Source organism: Pongo pygmaeus, chromosome 13, assembly GCF_028885625.2.
Source record: "Pongo pygmaeus isolate AG05252 chromosome 13, NHGRI_mPonPyg2-v2.0_pri, whole genome shotgun sequence".
Classification (NCBI taxonomy): domain Eukaryota; kingdom Metazoa; phylum Chordata; class Mammalia; order Primates; family Hominidae; genus Pongo; species Pongo pygmaeus.
In genome coordinates, this window is record NC_072386.2 from 83,894,646 (window position 1) to 83,916,267 (window position 21,622).

Sequence of the window (21,622 nt, forward strand, 5' to 3'; positions counted from 1 at the left end):
TTAGGGGATTGTTTGCAACTTTTGTTGGGCACTTACCTACCAGAGCCTTCACATGGGCTTGGGTTGGGGCCATGGAGTGGGCTCTGCTTCATCGTTAAGTCTGTCCCCAAGGATGTTGGCCAAGCAGGTAAGGTCAAGCCTGACACCATGGGCTGTCTGGGGTAGCTCTTGGGGCCTGCTGCCTCAGGGGGGCCCACAGTGACCAATGTACCCCCAGACCGGAGAGATGCCTGCTCTGTGGCAGGTCTAGGGTGATGTTCTCACTGCTGGTAATTCAGATACATGTCACATCTGGACTCTTGCTCATGGTGGCCTTGCGTGTCCATGGGGGCTTTGAGGACCTCCCCCCCCAACTCAGAGAAAGGTGTGGCCTGCACCTAAACAGGCCAAGCAAGGGAAAGAAGGACGTTTGAGGGTGTGGTGGGAGGCAGGGACAGCCTGGCCCCCTGTGGTGTGTGGTGTTTGAAGGACATGGCTGGAGATGGGTCATGGGGGCCCTTGTGGCAGGGAACCCTCTCCTGTGGGTGGTGATGTGCCCAGACTGCTGAGGTTTCAGAGGTTGGCAGTGGGTATGAATGGGGGCAATGAGGACTCCTAGGGGATGGAGAAGGGTGCTAGTTTGGAACGTGCTGGAGATTTAAAGGTGAGGTCTGTGACTGAGGCTGGTGGGATTGGGGCGGCAGGACTGTGCTTGTGATTTGTGACAGTCTTGTCCAGGGACAACTTGTCCAGGTTGGTGTGGCCTTTGAGTAGAGAAAACAGCACTTGCAGATGGGATGACAGAGACATGACAGACCCTGTCTTCCTGGAGACAGCAAGAACTCCCAGATCTGGTTCTTAGTGGCAGCTGAAATGTCACTGCACAGGTGCTGTTGAGCTTGACTTTTTTTTTTTTTTTTTTTTTTTGAGATGGAGTCTTGCTCTGTTGCCCAGGCTGGAGGGCAATGGGGTGATTTTGGCTCACTGTAACCTCTGCCTCCTGGGTTCAAGTGATTCTCCTGCCTCAGCCTCCCAAGTAGCTGGGATTACAGGCATGCCACCATGCCCAGCTAGTTTTTATATTTTTAGTAGAGACAGTGTTTCACCATGTTGGCCAGGCTGGTCTCAAACACCTGAGTTCATGGTCCGCCTACCTCGGCCTCCCAAAGTGCTGAGATTACAGACGTGAGCCACCGTGCCCAGCCTAGTTTGACGTTTTTGATGAAATTTAACACGTTTTATCCAGGACAGTGACATGTCATTGAATTGAAGGCTGCCTCTGCATCTCCCTATCTTCCCTGGATATGAGTTGGCTGGATTTGACAGTGACATGACGTGGCCAGGGGTCGTAGGCGCCCTGTTGTCAGCTCTGGAGAGCAGTGGCTGTTATCCAGGTGACGCCAGAGGCACCTGGGCTGAGTGTGAGAAATGATATCTACGCTTTAGCCCAGTGCGCCACAGCACATGCACGTGGCCAGTCTGGAAAGACTCGCTTCCCAGTTCCCAGGAAAGGAGGTTCCCTCTCAGGGGTAGATGGTTTTGGGGCCTTCTCATTATCTTCTGGGGGTGGAGGCCAGCGCCAGACCCAGTCTCCTGCCAGGGCCACAGCCAGTGCCTGGGCTTGTTCTGCCCTCTGTGATCCTGTTTGCTCCTCTGTGAAATGGGAGCTGTGACCTGTGGCCTGCAGGTGGTGAGGGAGCGTGGGACGTGCCTCACAGAACATGTTTCCCACTCCAGGGGAAATACAAAAGGGAGTCCCAGGTTCCCTCACCACCTTCCTCTCCCACCCCCAGAATGTCCAGCTTCGTGGAGCCACCTGACATTGTGAAGAAACTGTCATGGGTAGAAAACTACTGGCCAGATGATGCATTGCTGGCCAAGCCCAAAGTGACCAAGTACTGCCTGATCTGCGTGAAGGACAGTTACACCGACTTCCACATCGACTCTGGGGGCGCCTCTGCCTGGTACCACGTGCTCAAGGTGAGCCACGCCCCTCGGGGCACCTCTTCCTTGCCATGGCCATGACCCATCTGCAAGATTGTCTGCAGTCCCCACAAGCCCTGACTGTGGCCAGGATGCCACTCCCCAGAGGGCCCGTGGACTGTCCATCCCTGGGACAGGAGGCCTCTGGAGACATTTCTGGGTAGAGGGGCAGGGTTGCATGTGGGACCAGAGAACCACATGAGTGTCTCCTTGTTCTGATGGGATTCAGACTCGTTAACAATTGGGTGAGGCCACTGGGTGACCATCCACTTAGAGGAGAAAGGGGGGTGTTGCAAAGACTTCCTGGAAGAGGGGCCAGCCATAGCCAGGGCCCCGCACAGGAGCCAGTGGGCAGGATAGGGGCATCTGAGTGGGCAGGGAAGGCTAGGAGCCTCATCATCGAGGCTGAGAGAGGGAAGCCAGAAGAAAAATGAGACGTAAATAGCAACAGAAACAAAGGAAACCCTAAGCTGTGGGCTCCCCCAGCTGCTAACTGAGCTTCTCCAGACCAGCTGGAGCTGGAGCTGGGGGCGGGCAGGTGCACGTGCTGATGCCACCTCTGGGAGGCCTTGAGGAAGTCACTGGGGCATCCTCAGAACCTGCCTTGACCCCATTGCAGTAAGACAAGGGTCTCGCTGCTCCTGGTGCAGAACCCCTCCTGGGGCCTGCCATAAGACTGCCTGGGACACACTGGCATCATTTGACCCAGCCTGAGATCCAAGTGGCTCTCAAGAGTGGAGCTACCTGGAATGCTTTTGACAGTCAGTTGCAGCTTTATTTGCAGCCTGGGCACCCACACCATTTGTAGTGCCTCAAAACAATGTAATGTGGGATTCTGGGCTTTAGCTCTTAACTGTGCGGAGGGCCCAGATACCCAGAACCTTCAACACGCACATTTCCGAATTGCAAAGCACCTCTGCCCTCAGTGTTGCAGGCAGGAGTCGTGGACCTGGGTAGGGTACTTTTCACGTTAGGACCTGTCACTTGCACCCCCAACCCCCACATCCCGGTATGGGCGGCTCTGCCAACAGGCTCTCTTGGCAGGGGGAGAAGACCTTCTATCTCATCAGGCCGGCCTCGGCCAACATCTCCCTGTATGAGCGCTGGCGGTCTGCCTCTAACCACAGCGAGATGTTCTTTGCCGACCAGGTCGACAAATGCTACAAGTGCATCGTCAAGCAGGGCCAGACCCTCTTCATCCCCTCAGGTGAGTGCAGGCAGCTTTGGGGACCATGTCCTAGGGCTTGCTGGCTCTCATCAAGCTTACTGCCCTGTCCCGTGGACCGTGTCCCCACCATGGGGTCTCTTCGGCATCCCTGGCATGCCTGCTCCCTTGTCCAGAGTATATGAAGTGGAAAGGAGGATGAAACTGGGCAGCTCCCTTGTCTGGAGCTTACCGCCACCCCACCCAGTCCCTGCAGAGGGGCCAGCAATGGGGCTTGTGTTGTCTGGTCAGCATCGGCACTCCTCTCCACTGAGGCCACCTTGGAGCTGCGCAGCCAGTCACCCGCCTTCACATCCTGGCTGGGCTCACTATGACCGAGCCCACAGCTGGAGACCAAGCTCAGAGAGCCTTGTGTGGAGACAGCAGCCACAACATCAGAGACAGTGAGGGAGGAGGGCGCCAGCTGCTAATTAAGGCAATAGTAGGGGACATTTTGAGTCTGTGCTGAAGGAGAAAGCCCGTCACGAGCCACTCACTGTGTGCCCCTAGATGACGTTAGAACAAATCCCAGACATTGCTCTGTTTCATTAAATATTCCACTATTTCTGAAGGGCTCCTTTCCTTCTAAAGTAACATAGCTGCAATACTGTTCTCACACCTCAAAAAATGAACAATTAACAGCAATTCCCTGGTATCATCAAATAGCCAGTTGGTGTTCAGATTTTTAAATCGTTTTAGAGGGTTGGTTTTTTTTTTTTTTTTTTTTTTCCATTTTAAATAAGTATCAAACTCAGGCCCTCATATTTTAATGATTTAAAGCCTCAGAATCTTCTGTAATCTCTGGGTCCCTCCTCCCTCCGTTGGCTTCCTCATAGTCACAGCTATTTAGGAAAGAGTTGTGGATTTCCCAGGGTCTGGCCCAGGCTCTGTCTCCGAGGATAACCTGGGGACCAGTCCCAGCAGCGATGCAGCTGCCCCAGCCTTGTCTCCTGCTCCTGAGTGTGGTTGGGAGGCCAGGTAGCTGGACACAGGCTGGGGCTTCCTCTCTCTGTCTGAGTACTGCCCCCTCAAGTGGCCTGAGTGAGTCCCCTCAGCTCTGGGCCTCGGTTTCCCAGTCTGCGCAGGGCTGGACTGACTAGTCTGTGCCGTCTCAGACACAGCCTCTCCCCCGACCCCCTTCCATGGAGGCTGGGGTTGGGCCAGAGCCAGAGAGCTTCTCCCAGGGAGGCCCCAGGCTGCTAGTGAAGCCGCAGAGGTGGACAGGGCACCAAGGTATAGGCGGGCAGGAGCTGGAGCCTGGGCTGGGCCGGGAAAGGCCTATGCTGGTCTCCGCTGCTCCCTGATCTGGAGCCATGAGAAGCCCGTTCATGGGAGCAAGGTGGGGCACCAGCCACTCCTGTCTCTCTCCCAGGCTGGATCTACGCCACGCTCACCCCTGTGGACTGCCTAGCCTTCGCGGGACATTTCCTCCACAGCCTGAGCGTGGAGATGCAGATGAGGTAGTGCCTGCCGCGCTGTCTGCCCTCGGGCTCTGCAGAGCAGCGTCCTCCCTCTAGCTGGGTCGGTGCTGGACGCCTTGGGCTGAGTCCTGGCACAGCCCGCCTGTGGGTGGCCTGGACATGACCGTCAGCCTCGGTGGGCCTCTTTGTGATGTGGAGGGAAGGAGGAGGTGGGCTCTGGGTTCGTGCAGGCCGGCTCCTCAAGGGACCTGGCTGCTGGACGGTTGTAGTTGCCCTTGATGGGGTTGGAGTTGCTTAAAAGGCTGCTACCTTCTCTTCTTGGGCACTGACAGAACTCTCATGGGCCCCAAGGCCTGCAGCCACCAGGGCAGTTGTCCCCTGGTCCTCCTCAGCTATGCAGGGCCCAGTGGGGAGGCCTGAGCTGGTGTATCTGGGGCTTGGATTGACTCCCAGCATCGCCTGCTTGATGGTCAGTGCACTGAGAACTGCTCTTTGGTGGCTTCCAGAGCATATGAAGTGGAAAGGAGGTTGAAACTGGGCAGCCTGACTCAGTTTCCCAACTTCGAAACTGCGTGCTGGTACATGGGGAAGCACCTGCTGGAGGCGTTCAAAGGTACTGGTCACTCCATGGTGGGCGTCCAAGCCTGGAGCTCTTGGCTGTTGGGGCAGCCAGACCTGGTCAGGGCTGACTGTCTGGGTGTGAGTGCTGCTTTCCTGTGGCCTGAGCAAGTCCCCTTGGGGCTCAGTTTCCCCATCTGTATAATGCAGGACTAGATTGAACAGGCCAGACCTCTCCTTCCGATTGGACTGTCCCTTGTTTTAGAACGAACACTGGGCTGTGGGTTGAGAGGGATGAGTGTGTGTGGCCTCAGTGCAGTTATCAATCACACCTGCTCCACCCTCCACACTTGCCTCCATTGGGAAGGTGGGGCCCTGGCTCTGTCACCAGCTGAGGAGTGGGTGCGAGTGAGCTCTGGGTCCCCTTAGGCTCCCTCAGGGGCCTGACAACTGGACCGTGAGGCAGGCTTGTGGCTCGGTGGCCCTCTGTGGATGCATTGTGGCATCCCCGGGCCGCCCTTTTCTGTCCCAGGTCCTGCCTGGCCACACCCTCAGAGATGAGAGCAGGTGGCTCTTGCCAGCCACCACCCTGTCCAGGCCTCCAGACTGCCCAGCAGCGTGAGGGAGCCTGCAGGAGAGTTTGCGTTTATGTGTGATTTCCTTTCTCAGTGTGGTTGCTCTCAGTTGCTCTTTTTTGGTTCTAATAGCAGCCAAGAGCTCTTTTATGCAGAACCCTTTGTACTCTGGCCCTAGTTTGAGAAGGTAAAATGGTCCTTAGTCATGGCTAGCCAGGTTTCGGTAAGATTTTCCCATTGTTCCCCAAATGTGGAGCCCTGAGCTTGACTCTGGCAGAAGGAAGTGCCCAAGATGGGAGTCTAACCCTGCCCTCAGGGGACTCGTGCCAGGGAGGCAGGCATCAGGGCAGCACCCGGGAAGCCACCCCACAGGGCCAGCCTGACTACTGGCCAGGTAGGCCACTGTGGCCATATCCTCTCTGCCTGGGCCTCCATCTCTGAGTGGACGACAGTTCAATTGGCCCCCAGGACTGAGAGGACCCAGGGAGCTGCCATGGTCCTGGTGCTCAGAGCCCTGGAGCCCTGGAGTCCTCTCCAATGGGAAGAGGGAGGGGAGGCCCACAGCAGGAGCACACCTCCCAGCTGAACTGTGGTTGGTCCCTACACTGTGCTGAGGGGCGCCATGAGGTGGGAAGAGATGCTTGGGGATGCCTGGTGTGGGCCCATGGACAGCCTGTGGCCTAGGTCCTGGCATGACTGTGGCCCCTTGCTCAGGCAGGGCTGGGGTATTGGGCAGAGTGAGGAGAGCCAGGCAGCCTGTGTTAGGGGCCTGGAGGGTGAGACAGTAGGAGGATGGTGGGAGGGCCAATCTTTCCTCAAGCAGGGCAGGCCACCAGGAGGATGGGCACCCCCAGGTTCCAAGAGGAACTGTTGGCAGTTGAGCTGGTGGCCGTGGGCGGAGGGAGACCTCTGGAAGGCTGGACCTGGCATCCCCCAGTCTGGCTGTGTGGCTGGGCATGAAGGCACCTGTGGGCAGCGGGCACCCACCCACCTCACCCAGTGTCTCCTTCTCAGGCTCTCACAAATCTGGGAAGCAGCTGCCCCCTCATCTAGTCCAAGGAGCTAAAATTCTCAATGGTGCTTTCCGATCATGGACGAAGAAGCAGGTAGGAATCATGTCACAAATGCCCTAGGGCAGGAGAGGAGTGACAGGCGGGAGGACCTCCCCGGAGACCCAGCAGCAATGTCCAGGACTTGTCCTGCTTCAGTGAGATCCAGCCTGGGAAGGACGGTGGTGCTCCCCTGCCTGGTTTGGCCCGGGGTGTGCCTTTGCCCCAGACACCCCATGGGTCCGTCCCCTGCTGTCCACTGATTGGGCCACCTGAGGGCTGGGGGAGGACAGATGTAGATGCAGAGCCCCCTCCATCAGGGGCTCACAGCTTGGTCACAAGTTGTTGGGAGGAGGGTGAGCAGGTGCTGGTGTGTCCTGGGAGGAAGGTGGGTCTGCAGGTGGGGGACAGATGGCCTATGGTGGGATGACACTGTGTGAGCACAGAAAGGCCTGGAACCTGGTGGGTGCAGGGAAGGACTCGGGGAGTGACTGGCCCCAGGACAGGGAGTGCTGGGGACACCCTGTCGGCTCCTCCTGGCTGGCCCTGGCATCAGCTCAGAAGCTAAGCTGCCTGATTGCAGGTGCAGCACCCCAGCCACCTTGCTCTGTGACCCAGGCAGCCCCTCCCTGTGACTCTTCCCGATAACCAACCTGTGCGCGCCCCCACAGAAGCCACTTACTGTGTTGCTTAGCATCTTCCCTTGGTTTTGGCTACAGAAGGGAGGGGAAGGTCTGGCCCAGCCTCGAGCACCCTCTGGGACAGTGTTTCCTGCTGGGGCTCTCATTGTGCAGAGGTACTATGCCCGCTCCTGAGGGAGGAGGACCCTCTCCCAGGCCAGAGAAGGCCAGTGGAGATTTATAGGAAGCCTTCAGGGAATACAGGCTGCAGGGAATACCGTGTGTAGCCTGCCTCTCTCATGGGTGGGCCAGGCAGGAGAGGCAGCCAATGCACTCCCAGGGCCATCCTGCAGCCACCACCTCCGTCAGGCCTCAAGGCCCAGGGCAGTCCAGGGCACCCCTCCCACCTCACCTCAGCCATGTGGCTGGGTGGAGTGGCCTCTGACCAGGAAGAAGAGATGGGACCCATGTCCACTCCATAGCCTGCTAGTGGTGGCCTCAGGCAAGCTTATCCTCTCTGGTACTTGGTTTGTCCACCTATTGATGGGGGCTCACAGCAGAGACCTCTTGCCAGGGCAGAGTTTGGCTCGGAAGCCCCTCGCCTCATGCTCATCTGAGTGGCTCGGCAGTCAGGCGACAGCCTGCAAGAATGCAGGGGTAAGTCAGGGCCACGGGACGTGTCTGGTGCTGACCCTGGGTCCGGTTGTCCTGCAGGCTTTGGCAGAGCATGAGGACGAGCTCCCGGAGCACTTCAAACCTTCACAGCTCATCAAAGACCTGGCCAAAGAGATCCGGCTCAGTGAGGTGGGGCCGTGTCCAGGTGCTGGGCTGGACCCCTGGGGATTGGGGAGGGCCCACCTGTCTTTCTCTGGGTCCAGGGGACAGCCTAACACAGAGCTGCCAGCTCTGGGAAGGCCAGTGCCCCAGACGGTCCTCCTTGCACTTTCCTGGGCGAGCTTGCCTTTGTCAGGGCTCAGGGTCCTAGGTCTCTGGCTGGGTCTGTGTTCTGGTGTGAGCGTGTAGGGACTGAGAAATGGCACCAGCCTCTCTGAAGCTCCCATGGGGAGGGCACTCTGTGGGAGGAGCCCCTGACTCAGCCCCTCCAGTCCCAGCTTGTGTGATCCTGGATGAGCCCCCAGCCACTCTGCTGGGGTAGGACAGAAGAGCCTTGGGGAGAGCAAGTGACTGATGGCATGTGGCAGGTGTGAGTGTGTCACACAACAGCACGGGTTGGGTGTGAGTGTGTCACATGATGGTGTGGGGTAGCTGAGCCTTTCTGGGCTGATAGCTCCCTGCCAGCCTGGCAGTGAGTGTCTCCAGCGTCCTGGTGTGTGGACCCTCCTGGGCCACAGTTTGGCAGAAGCAGCATGTGACCCTCTCCTTTCTGTATCCCAGAATGCCTCCAAAGCCGTCCGACCGGAAGTGAATACTGTCGCCTCATCAGATGAGGTGTGTGACGGGGACCGGGAGAAGGAGGAGCCCCCGTCTCCCATTGAGGCCACCCCGCCTCAATCCCTCCTGGAGAAAGTGTCCAAAAAAAAGACTCCCAAAACTGTGAAGATGCCCAAGCCGTCCAAAATCCCCAAGCCCCCGAAGCCCCCTAAGCCCCCAAGGCCCCCCAAAACCCTGAAGCTCAAAGATGGAGGCAAGAAGAAAGGGAAGAAGTCCCGGGAGTCAGCCTCGCCCACCATCCCCAACCTGGACTTGCTCGAAGCCCACACCAAGGAGGCACTGACCAAGATGGAGCCACCCAAGAAGGGCAAGGTGGGACCCCCTCACCGTGACTCCCCACCTTATCACCAGAGGTGCTGCAGCATCTCTTGTGGGCCAGTCCCATGGAGATAGCTAGGGCCCATTGTCCTTGTTCCCCAGGGGCCCCTGAGAAGATGTGGGGGTCTGGGCTCTTGCTGTGGGCTTGTATGCCCAGAAAATGCACTTCCTTGCCTGGTCCTGACCCAGTCCTGCAGCATCCAGGCCCAGACCCCCCAGAGTGGACAGGCTCTGCCCAACAAGCCACAGAGCAGTGGGCTTGAAGAGGGGCCCTCGTTGAGGAAGGCAACACAATGTGTGTGTGCTGTGGCAGAGGTGGCACCCAAGAGGGCCACCTGGTGGAGGAGGCATGGTGGTTTTCCAGGAGGGGATGTCTAGTTTAGGTTTCCTAGCCAGATGAGCAGTTGCCAGGGGACAAAGAAGCCCTGGGTCCTCCCTGGGGCCAAGGCATTGAGGTGGAAACCTGAAGGTAGATGAGGTGTCTGTGCAGAAACAAAAGGGAGAATGCCATTGGAGGGGAGGGGGCTCAGGGGTGAGGACAAGAGCAGGGTTGCCCTTATCAGGGCCCTTGTGGACAGTGAAGAGATGGGCCCAGCCCTGAAGACCCAGGAGGAGGTTGTTATCTACTTCCTGGGGGCCAGGAAACTTCAGGGCCGGCGTCACAGGGGTGTAGTGGGACACTTTTCTCTTTCTCAGGGCAAGCATGAATGAATGCATGAGAAAATGAATGGATGGCTAAATGGCTGGATGAATGGGTGAATGAATGAATAGGTGGATGAATGGGTGGATGAATGGATGAACAGATGGATGGATGAATGAATCAGTGAATGGCTGGATAGATGGATGGTTGAATGGATTAACGAATGGATGAATAGATGAATGAATAGATGGCTACATGAACGAATTGATGGATGGGTGGATGGATGGATGAATAAATGGATGGATGGGTGAATGGGTGGATGGATGGATGGAAGGACGAATAAATGAATGGGTGGGTAGATGAATGGAATAATGAATGAATGGGTAGATGAATGAATGGATGAATGGATGGATGGATGGAATAATGAAGGGATGGATGGATGAGTGGGTAGATGGATGGATGAGTGCATAAGATGGATGGGTAGATGGATAGATGAATGGATGCATGGGTGGATAGATGAAAGAATGGATGGTTGGGTGGGTGGATGGATGGATTGATGAATAAATGGATGGATGGATGAAAAGATGGATGGAATGATGAATAAATGGATGGATGGATGAACAAATGGATGGATGGATGGATAGATGAATGAAAAAATGGATGGATGGATAGATGAATGAATGGATGGAAAGGTGGATGAACAAATGGATGGGTGGATAAATGAATGGATGGATAGGTGGATGATGAATGAATCAATAAATGGTGAGTAGATGGATGAGTGGGTGGATGGTTGGGTGGATGCATGGATGGATGAACAAATGGGTGGGGGGATGAATAAATGGATGGATGAATGGATGGATGGATGGATAGATAGAGGAATGAATAGATGGATGGATAGATGGATGGATGAATGAATGGGTGAGCAGATACATGGATGGATAGATGAACAAATGGATGGGTGGGTAGGTGGGTGAATGGACCGATTGATGGATAAATGAATGGATGGGTAGATGGATGAATGGGTGGATGATTGAGTGAGTGGATGGGTGGATGAATTAATGAATGAACAAATGGATGGATGGATGAATGGATGCGTGGATGGAGAGATGGATAAATGGATGAGTGGATGGATGGATGGATGGATGGATGGATGGAAGGATAGATGAAAAAATGGATGGATGGATAAATGGATGGGTAGATGGATAAATAAATGGATGAGTGGATGGATGAATGGGTGGGTGGATGAATGGGATGAACGAATGGATGGATGGGTGGGTGGATGAATGGATGGATGGATGGATGAACAAATGCATGGTGCATGGATGGATGAATGAACGAATGGGTGAGTGGATGGATGGATTGGTGGATGAATGAACGGGATGAATGAATGGATGAATGGGTGAGCAGATGAATGAACAGATGGATGGATGAGTGGATGGATGAATGAATGAATGAATAAATGGATGGATGGATGGGTGGGTGAATGGATACATGGATGGGTGGGTGAATGGATGCTTGGATGGGTAGATGGATGGAGGCTTGAGCTGCAAGCACATGGGCCAGAAGAAGACAGGGAATCTGTGGCTCAAGGGAGTCCCACCAGCCCTCTATGTCTGCCTCTGGGTCACAGCAGCCCTTTTTTCTAGGCCACAAAGAGCGTCCTGAGTGTGCCCAACAAAGATGTGGTTCACATGCAGAATGATGTGGAGAGGCTGGAAATTCGAGAGCAAACCAAGAGCAAGTCAGAGGCCAAGTGGAAGTACAAGGTGAGAAGTGCACGTGTGCATGCACTCGTGTGTGTGTCAGCTTGGTGAGTGTGAGCAGAGATGAATCTGTGAGGCCCTGTGTGTGTGAAGGAATGTGCAGACATGTGTCTGCTTGTCCTGAGTAGGTAGTGCTGTGGAGTGTGCTTGTGTGGGTCTGAGGTGTGTGTGACCACCCATGGACTACATCTTCCTCTGAGTTGGTTGGGATGCAAGAGGTTGAATGTACACCCTGTATGTTGACAGTGTTTCCCTTCATGGTCCACACACTGGTTTTCATTCCCACTCCATGGGGGCCAGGCAGCATTGAGGCACTAAGTCCATGGGGTGCAGGCCCCTGAGCACCCTGCAGTGGCCCAGGTGGCCACCAGAGCTATGGGTGACTTTCCTTAGTCGTGTTCCCAGCAGCTGCCTCTTCCCACTGACACTAGTTGGGGTCCTGACCCCCCACTTCTGTGTGGGGCTCAGGGACAGCCCTGGTCTTGCTTTTCAGAACAGCAAACCCGACTCCTTACTGAAGATGGAAGAGGAACAGAAGCTAGAGAAGTCACCTCTAGCTGGAAACAAAGACAACAAGTTCTCTTTTTCTTTCTCCAACAAGAAACTCCTTGGGTATGTGAGTGCCTAGATGGGAGGGGTGACCTCGCACGTAACCCACATCACACACACCATACATACTTGCATCACACACACTGCCTTATACCACACACACATTACACACACACCATGCATGCACTCTGCATCTCACACACACACACCACACACTGCATCACACACAACCACACACACTGCACATCACGTACCCCATACACATACAGCCTTTGGCTGACACACCTCTGGGGACTCCTCTCCCTCTGAGCTGCTGACCTCACTGATTGCAGCCCTGTTCCTGGCACGTCTTCTTCAGGCCTAGACACCAGCAGAGCCACATCCCTGCCTCCCACCACGCTCCACCTGCAGGGTGGGTGTGAGGAAGCAGACATGCCTGGGTGGGGCTGGGCTGGAAGATGCAGCCAGCCTGCAGTGAGGGATGGCCCCCCAGGCAGGGAGGGAGGCCGTGGGGCTCCATGAATGTTAGATGTGTGGCTCTTGTGAGCTGGTGCTGAGGACGTGCGTGGGGGACAGGGTCCTGGCTCTCAGAGCCCAGTGGCCAGTGGGGAGGGCCTGGTGTGAACCCAACATGGGACCCTGGGTGCTGAGAACGTGACCCACCTGGGAGTCAGGAGGGCCTCCTGGAGATGGCACTGAGCAGAGATTAGGGGGTGTGTTTGGGTAGTGTGGGCATGCTGGATGAGCCTCGGGGTGAGGCGAGGGGTGCGGAGGGCTGTGAGCCCGGTGGCAACCTCGAGAGCCTCACGGTTCCAGCAGCAACACTTGGGCCTGTGTGTGCTCCCAGTGCGTGGGGCATGTCACCTGCTGAGGCCCCAGGCCTGGCCGGAGTCAGACAGGTCCCAGCAGGAGGGGCGGCCACTTTTCTGCAGCAGCCACTGATTAACTTGGCCGGGTTGTAGTTTCCTCATTGAAGAGATGGGAGGAGAAGGCCTCTTTCTGGGTGGTGGAGAAAGGGAGCAGTGCCCAGGCAAAGTCTTGTGAGGGTCAGGGAGCTCAGGGCAACATGCGAGGCCATTCATCCAAGGGGCAGGTCTGCGGGGTCATGGCCCTGGGCATGTCGCTTGCTTTATCTGAAGCTCTGCTTCTGGGTTCCTGGGAAGCTATTAAATGGCATTCACTCTGTGACGGTGCTAGGGAGTTGACGATAGAGATGAGAAAGAGCGGTGTGACTCTAGCCTGTGGACACTTGTGTATTCTGTGGCCCAGCCCATAAGGCAGCGGGCTCGCCGCCCCTTCACTTAGAGCATTGGAGGAAGCCTCACCTAGGCACTCTATCCAGGTGTCTGCACTTCCCTTTGCTCAGAATTGGAGCTGTGTCTGTTTGAAGTTCCAGACTTTTCTGCCTCAGCCGGTTGTCCCTGCTACTATAGAGAGAGAAACCTGTCCTCAAACCCCTGGGAAGGCAAAGGCTGGAGCTGCTTGCAGGCCAAGCTCTGAAGTAGTCCTCCTTCACCCAGGCAGGGAGACAAATTACACGCTGTTTCTTAGACTGTTAGATCTATCCTGTAGCCCTGGCCCTGAGTTTATTTTTCCAACATAGCTATGGAGAAAAAACCCAGGAAACTTGGATCCTTTTCCGGTTAAAGACCAGTTCAGCATGTGCCAGGATTCCTAGGGAGGCCCGAGGCAGGGCTTAAGCTTGTCCAGTGGCCCTGGGACAGTTGGGGGTCACTGTCTTGAGCATCTAAACTGCCTGGGGAAGGGCTCTCTCTGCCTGAATGTGGTGTGTGGGGAGGCACAGCATTGTGTAGGAGGCCATGGGGTTGGGGTGTGTCCCCTCCTATGGGCAGATAGCTTCCCACAGTGGGGACTGAAGGCCCAGCCTGGCCTCCTGTCTGCAGAGGCTTGGGCCCTCTGCCCTCCTCCCATCTCAACTGGGCCTGAGGCTTCTTCGGTTGGAAATTCAAATGGTGGCAATGTGACCTGCCTCCTGGAGGCCATCCTGCCATGGCCCTGGCAGGGGATCCCTTGGGAGGTCCCACCTGTCCACTGGCCATGGGGCTATGTGGATGCTGCTGACCCACTCGCTTCTGCCCTAGCTCCAAGGCTCTCAGGCCCCCGACGAGCCCTGGTGTGTTCGGGGCCTTGCAGAACTTCAAGGAGGACAAGCCCAAGCCCGTGCGGGATGAGTATGAGTACGTGTCGGACGACGGTGAGCTCAAGATCGACGAGTTTCCCATCAGGAGGAAGAAAAACGCCCCGAAAAGGGACTTGTCCTGTGAGTTGGGAGGGGGTGTTGGGGGAGGGGTGTGGGAGAGGCCCGTCCTGCCCCTGAGAGGTCTTCCCGAGGTGGCTGGCTCCCCGCAAGGCCTCCCGCTGGACTCCCATCTGCTGTGCTTTCAGTCTTGTTGGATAAGAAGGCTGTGCTGCCCACACCTGTCACGAAGCCAAAGCTGGACTCGGCAGCGTACAAGGTGAGCTGCCTTACAGGCCCCCCTCGGTCTCGGGGGGCATCTCTGGGCAGTCCCCAAGGCCATGGTTTGAGTGACTCCAGGGCGGTCTCTGGGGGTATTTCTGCATGAGATGGCGAAGGGGCCCCTTACCCTCACCCCACCCTTTCATGAGTGTTCTAAGGTCACGTCCAACTCTAAGACACAGTGGTCATCTCTGCGTGGGCGTACGAGGGGTGTGTCCCCACTGAGCCTCCTGCCAGGGCTGGTTATCGGGATCTAGTGTATTAACTGCTTTCCTCCAGCCTGAGGTCCCTCTGGGGCTGCAGACCCTGCGCCCACCTCTCCTTTAACCATGGCGGTGTCTCTTTACATGTGTTACACACTGGGGCTGTCTCATGTAAGGGTTCCTTTGAACCAGAGTTCGTCTGTGAATATGGTGCACAGTGTGAAGATAGTTTGGTCCTTTGTGGTTCTGAGAGAGCTTTGGCACCCACGTTTGCCCCGTGTGTCCGTGTGTCGGCCGTGCAGCCTGTCACCTCCAGGGGCCTCTGTCTGACCCCAGCAATGTTCATTAGAAGGGCAGTGGCTCTTTAAAAATGTTAAAAAACTGGCTGGGCGCAGTGGCTCACGCCTGTAATCCCAGCACTTTGGGTGGCTGAGGTGGGTGGATCACAAGGTCAGGAGATCGAGACCATCCTGACTAAGACAGTGAAACCCCGTCTCTACTAAAAATACAAAAAATTAGCTGAGCGAGTGAGCCTGTAGTCCCAGCTACTTGGGAGGCTGAGGCAGGAGAATGGTGTGAACCTGGGAGGCGGAGCTTGCAGTGGGCCAGGATCGCGCCATTGCACTCCAGCCTGGGCGACAGAGCGAGACTCCATCTCAAAAATAAATAAATAAATAAATAAATAAAAATTAAAATAAATAAAAACGTTAAAAAACCTAGTTTAGTCCCTGAAGGGAAAAAGTATCCCCCTCCCAACTCCCAGGCCACTTTGGTGGCCAGACCCTCCCCTGACCGAAGCCCTGTCCCTCGCGCAGCAGAGTGATGACTCCTCGGACGAGGGTTCGCTGCACATCGACACAGACACCAAGCCCGGCCGCAATGCCAGAGTCAAGAAGGAGAGTGGGAGCTCGGCAGCCGGCATCTTGGACCTGCTGCAGGCCAGCGAGGAGGTCGGCGCCCTGGAGTACAACCCCAGCAGGTGGGTCCCACCACCCAGCAGCACCCAAGAGCGGGGACCAGGCAGGCCCAGGGCTGGCCCTCGGCCATGATGATGGGAGCCTGCGAGATAGACGCACAGCTGGAGCCAGTGCTGAGCCGCCTCTGGGCCTGGGCAGAAGGGCACACCTCAGGGTACAGATGCTGGACTGGTTTGTCCCACTGGGGCTTTGCTTTCAATCAAGGGCTTCTTTTTCTTTTTATTTTTCGGGTAAATTCTCTCAGAACCACAGGTTTTCAATTTTATGTGCTGAGACTGTTGTTTTTTTCACGTGGAAATCTCATGGGAATTTCCACATGTACTACAGACAGGTAACTCGGGGCAGAGGTGTAGCCCCCTCCATGGTGCCCCTGGGCCCATGTCGGGGGCTGCAGCTGCCATGGGGAGCACAGCCCTCCTGGTCTTCTTGACAGCTGCAGATTCCCATTGCACAGATGGGGAAACCGAGGCTCTGAGGGCTTATACTTGCACATGGCCACACTGCTAGGAAGCAGCAGAGGCAGGCCCAGAATCTCCATCTGCCTGATTGCAGAACCTGAGCTTGGGGGTCCTGGGGGGTTGACTAGTGCTGGGCAGTGATATCTGGGTGTGTGCGGCTGGTCCCTTGTCCAGCAGTGACTTGGATTGAGGAAGATGGAGCCCGTGCTTGGGTCCTGCTCAGTTCCCAAGATGTGCCTCAGAGACTCTGTGGTTTCCAGAATCCATGGGCAACCCAGGGCTGTGCTGCTAGCCGCTCCACACAGCCCCGAGCTTGTTCAGTGGGCAGGTGGAGGCCTGATTTTAGACAGATGGGGGGCTTGGGCAAGGTAGATTAAGGGCTTGATTGAAAAGAGCTTTTGCTAAACCAATTGGCCGTATTTTATTTCATATATTACTGTTTTACATGCAATATTATGTTCATGTAATATTGATCAGAAAGCGAGCTGTAAGGTGCTTTTATTTTAATGGGAGTGAAGCATGACAGGAGGCTTCCATAGTGCCTTAGGGGACAGATTTCCTGCTTGGCACTAGGTGGTTCCTGTCCATGTTAAGCCCCTTGCTGCAAAGATGTGCTTGTGGCTGGGGGTGAAGCCTGGCTGTGAGCTCCTCCTCCCCGTTGGAAACTGTGGTGCTTCCCACAGCTCTTTGGGGGATGCCTGTCTTCTGGGAAGAAGTATGCACTAGCCGACACCTCAGTGACTGGCCTCAGGGGCAGGAGAGGCCCCTACACCCTAGACCCCTCCCGAGGTCCATGGAGAGGCCTGGGGGCCCTTGGGGGTGGGGGGTGTCTGAGGCCACCCAAGATGAGGGCAGACAGGGCCAAAACCCCAGGGGCCACCAGGTGCTTTGTTGTGGGCACCTGGGACTTGCAGGGGGCGTGGAGATGGGGACAGAGGTGGGGAGGGTTTTGTGCTCAAGTCTGTGAGGAGGCGCTGTGTCCTGGGCTCCCGGCTGTGAATCTGAGCCCAGGAGTGGGGCAGCCCATCTGTGGACACACTGATAACAAAAGACCCAGAGCTTCCCCACCCCACACAACTAGCCCGTGCCTCGGGGCAGTGTGCATGTGCACATGTGCCTGCTAGGGGCCACTTAGGCCGCTGGCCCCCCTCAGCCCGCTGCAGGCAGTTCCTCTCCCAAAGTCTCCCATTTGGAGTGTAGGTCAGTTTTTGATGGTCCATTTGCTCTGTTTTAAGTATTGGCTGCTTGGAAAAAACTGCTGAAAAAAATGGAGGAAAATATGTTAATTTATTGTGGATAGTTTGCTCAGTGTTTACTGCTGGGGGAAAAGGAGAGGATTTGAGTATGATAATTGGTGGATTAAAAGTATTATTTTCCATGCCGACTAGTTAGACGTTGCTCATTGATTCACCAGCAACCCTGCGGGACCTGGGCATGCAGCCCTCACCCTCTTGGGTTGCCCAGACGGCATGGCATGGACCCTCGTAGTGGGTGTCCCTGGCCACCCCCCAGCCCCCCGTGGCTAGGTGCAGGCCCCCACCCTCCAGTCTGTCTGGGCCTTGCAGGCCAGTTGAGGGGTTGGGGCAGGGCCTGCCAGAGGCTGCGGGGCAAGCTGCGTGCTCTGGCTGGCTCCTGAGCTGGGGCTGGGAGAGCCTGTTCCTGCGGAGATGTCAGTAAGGGAAGGAGTGACTGCGCTCACTTAGGCAGGCTTTCAGTGCTGCAGCTTGTGTGGCAGGGGCAGTGTGGTCCTGGCACTGCGGGGGCAGCTCCTGGCAGTGCCTTCTGAGGAGTGCTTGAGGCTGACCATGCTTGATTTTGCCATTGTTGTGGCTTTCAAACCTCAATCCTGTTCAGTTTCTGTGAAACCCAAAATGCAACGCAGACCAGTGTGTCTCAGACAGGGCCTGGGAGGTGGCATTGGTGAGGGCTGCAGTGAAGGCGCCTGCCCCGGCACTGGGCATCTCCCTGAGTCTGCCGGACCCTCAGAGAGCAGTGGGTTCGGGCCTCAGTGCTGTCCAGCGTGGGTAACTTGTGTCCAAGTTGCCTCACCAGCCCTAGGACTCCCTCTGTGTCTGGGCTCCCTGTGGCAGCTTCCTCTCCCTGTCCTGCTGTAGCAGAGCCTCAGTCTTGGGAGCACTCTTGCTTCTGAACCAGGACTTGTCCTGGTGGGGCCACTGCCCTGGGTGCCTCAGTCTCTGTGTCTGGTAACAGAGGTGGGCACAGGCATGCAGAGCTGGGTGGCCTGCCTGCCACTGTATTGGCCTCTTCCTTGTTGTCTCACGTGTGTGCTGTCTCTGGCAAGGGGTTCCGGGTATACAAGCCCCCATTACAGTGCCTGGATGTGCTCACAGCCACAGGCTTCCCAGCCCCTCTCATTTGAATGGTTTTACTGAAAGTGCCTCCAGTGCTTCTGGGAAGTGGTGGAGAGGGGATGGGCAGCTCGAGAGACAGTGATGCTGATGCATGAGTCCTGAAGGGGCAGGTCCAGGGAGCAGAGGGAGAGGACGGCAGGCACCCCGTGTGCCCCAAGTATGGGCCCAGGAGTGGCTAGATGCAGTGACAGGTGTGGCTGGGCCTCCCCTGTAAGGTGGGGTGGGCTGCCTTGTCCTGGGGCCAGGTTTGGGCCACAGGGAAGTGGGCAGGGGTGAGGACTAGAAAGGGACGTTGCAGGGTGTACCTGCTGGGCTGGACCGTGTGAGTGGTGGGGAGGCCTGGGGCACCTACATACAGCATCTAGATACATGTAGATACAGTATGTATGTAGCATCCTAGCTACATACAGCATCTGGAGCCCAGGGCAGGCCCCTGACTCAGAGTTTCCGGGTGGGGCCTGGGCCTTGACATTTATAAAGCTTCCCAGGTAGTTCTGGTGCACAGACAGGTGAGGGTCCTGGCTGCAGGGGGTTGTGGGTGGTGGGGCAGGGCCCTATGAAGAGGCCAGGGCTGGATCCCATGGGAGGGCCTGGCAGGGAGGTCCCCAAGGAGCCCAGGACTTGGCTTTGGGGGTCCTTGCTGTCCAGCAGCACCAAGCCCCTGGTTCTGTGGGATGACAGTGGTCACCCCATCTCACCAGTCTATGAGCCTAGACAGGCTGATCACACACTGGGTGTCTCAGAAGCTTCTTCTGGAAGGAGGGGAGCCAGTGTAGACAGGAGGAGGTGTGTGCATAGGCATGGGGCAGAGGAGGAGGATGCGGATGAGAGACAGGCTGGGTGCTATGGGAGGGGCCACCTGAAGCTGAGGGCAGCGGGGGTGGGGACAGGGCAAAGAGAAAGCCTGGGAGTCTGTGTGGAGCCTGCCAGAAGCGGGTGAACTTGGGCTGAGCTGAGGTGCAGCTGTGCCTGTTCAGGTGCAGATGCAGTTGCAGGTCTATGTTCAGGTGGATGCAGGTGTGGGGATAGGTGCAGGTGCAGATGCAGGTGTGGGTGTGGGTGTGGGAGTAGGCACAGGTGTAGATGCAGGTGTGGGTGTGGGAGTAGGCACAGGTGTAGATGCAGGTGTGGGTGTGGGAGTAGGCACAGGTATAGATGCAGGTGTGTGGGAGTAGGCACAGGTGCAGATGCAGGTGTGTGGGAGTAGGTACAGGTGTAGATGCAGGTGTGTGGGAGTAGGCACAGGTGCAGATACAGGTGTGTGGGAGTAGGCACAGGTGTAGATGCAAGTGTGGGTGTGGGAGTAGGCACAGGTGTAGATGCAGGTGTGGGTGTGGGAGTAGGCACAGGTGTAGATGCAGGTGTGGGTGTGGGAGTAGGCACAGGTGTAGATGCAGGTGTGGGTGTGGGAGTAGGCACAGGTGTAGATGCAGGTGTGGGTGTGGGAGTAGGCACAGGTGTAGATGCAGGTGTGGGTGTGGGGGTAGGCACAGGTGTAGATGCAGGTGTGGGAGTAGGCACAGGTGCAGATACAGGTGTGTGGGAGTAGGCACAGGTGTAGATGCAGGTGTGGGTGTGGGAGTAGGCACAGGTGTAGATGCAGGTGTGGGTGTGGGAGTAGGCACAGGTGTAGATGCAGATGTGGGTGTGGGAGTAGGCACAGGTGCAGATGCAGGTGTGGGTGTGGGAGTAGGCACAGGTGTAGATGCAGGTGTGTGGGAGTAGGCACAGGTGTAGATGCAGGTGTGGGTGTGGGGGTAGGCACAGGTGTAGATGCAGGTGTGGGTGTGGGAGTAGGCACAGGTGTAGATGCAGATGTGGGTGTGGGAGTAGGCACAGGTATAGATGCAGGTGTGTGGGAGTAGGCACAGGTGCAGATGCAGGTGTGTGGGAGTAGGTACAGGTGTAGATGCAGGTGTGTGGGAGTAGGCACAGGTGCAGATACAGGTGTGTGGGAGTAGGCACAGGTGTAGATGCAAGTGTGGGTGTGGGAGTAGGCACAGGTGTAGATGCAGGTGTGGGTGTGGGAGTAGGCACAGGTGTAGATGCAGGTGTGGGTGTGGGAGTAGGCACAGGTGTAGATGCAGGTGTGGGTGTGGGAGTAGGCACAGGTGTAGATGCAAGTGTGGGTGTGGGAGTAGGCACAGGTGTAGATGCAGGTGTGGGTGTGGGAGTAGGCACAGGTGTAGATGCAGGTGTGGGTGTGGGGGTAGGCACAGGTGTAGATGCAGGTGTGGGAGTAGGCACAGGTGCAGATACAGGTGTGTGGGAGTAGGCACAGGTGTAGATGCAGGTGTGGGTGTGGGAGTAGGCACAGGTGTAGATGCAGGTGTGGGTGTGGGAGTAGGCACAGGTGTAGATGCAGATGTGGGTGTGGGAGTAGGCACAGGTGCAGATGCAGGTGTGGGTGTGGGAGTAGGCACAGGTGTAGATGCAGGTGTGTGGGAGTAGGCACAGGTGTAGATGCAGGTGTGGGTGTGGGGGTAGGCACAGGTGTAGATGCAGGTGTGGGTGTGGGAGTAGGCACAGGTGTAGATGCAGATGTGGGTGTGGGAGTAGGCACAGGTGTAGATGCAGGTGTGGGTGTGGGAGTAGGCACAGGTGTAGATGCAGGTGTGGGTGTGGGAGTAGGCACAGGTGTAGATGCAGGTGTGGGTGTGGGAGTAGGCACAGGTGCAGATGCAGGTGTGAGTGTGGGAGTAGGCACAGGTGTACGTACAGGTATGGGTGTAGGTACAGGTGCAGATGCAAGTGTGGGTGCAGGTGTGGGGGTAGGTATAGGTGTAGATGCAGGTACGGGTGTAGGTGTAGGCACCAGTGTAGATGGAGGTGTGGGTATGGGTGTAGGCACAGGTGTAGATGCAGGTGCAGGGGTGGGGGTAGATACAGGTGTAGATACAGTTGCGGGGGTGGGGGTAGATACAGGTGTAGATACAATTGCGGGGGTGGAGGTAGGCACAGGTGTAGATGCAGGTGCAGGGGTGGGGGTAGATACAGGTGTGGATGCAGGTGCGGGGGTGGG

The 21,622-nt window shown here is 56.6% G+C and overlaps 1 protein-coding gene across 4 annotated transcripts in view; it reads left to right on the forward strand.

Moving 5' to 3' along the window:
• The window catches only part of PHF2 (PHD finger protein 2), a 105,086-nt gene that overhangs the window by 76,672 nt on the left and 6,792 nt on the right, over nucleotides 1–21,622 (forward strand). The window contains exons 6-17 of one of the 4 annotated variants that reach the window (XM_054500479.2): nucleotides 1,773–1,959; nucleotides 3,007–3,169; nucleotides 4,539–4,626; nucleotides 5,094–5,200; nucleotides 6,735–6,826; nucleotides 8,104–8,193; nucleotides 8,785–9,153; nucleotides 11,446–11,565; nucleotides 12,056–12,174; nucleotides 14,214–14,392; nucleotides 14,518–14,588; nucleotides 15,609–15,772. In XM_054500479.2, the coding sequence (XP_054356454.1) occupies nucleotides 1,773–1,959; nucleotides 3,007–3,169; nucleotides 4,539–4,626; nucleotides 5,094–5,200; nucleotides 6,735–6,826; nucleotides 8,104–8,193; nucleotides 8,785–9,153; nucleotides 11,446–11,565; nucleotides 12,056–12,174; nucleotides 14,214–14,392; nucleotides 14,518–14,588; nucleotides 15,609–15,772 (1,749 nt within the window). The remainder of the gene's footprint in view (nucleotides 1–1,772; nucleotides 1,960–3,006; nucleotides 3,170–4,538; nucleotides 4,627–5,093; nucleotides 5,201–6,734; nucleotides 6,827–8,103; nucleotides 8,194–8,784; nucleotides 9,154–11,445; nucleotides 11,566–12,055; nucleotides 12,175–14,213; nucleotides 14,393–14,517; nucleotides 14,589–15,608; nucleotides 15,773–21,622) is intronic. The other 3 variants (XM_054500480.2, XM_063649685.1, XM_063649686.1) reach the window with 3 other exon arrangements.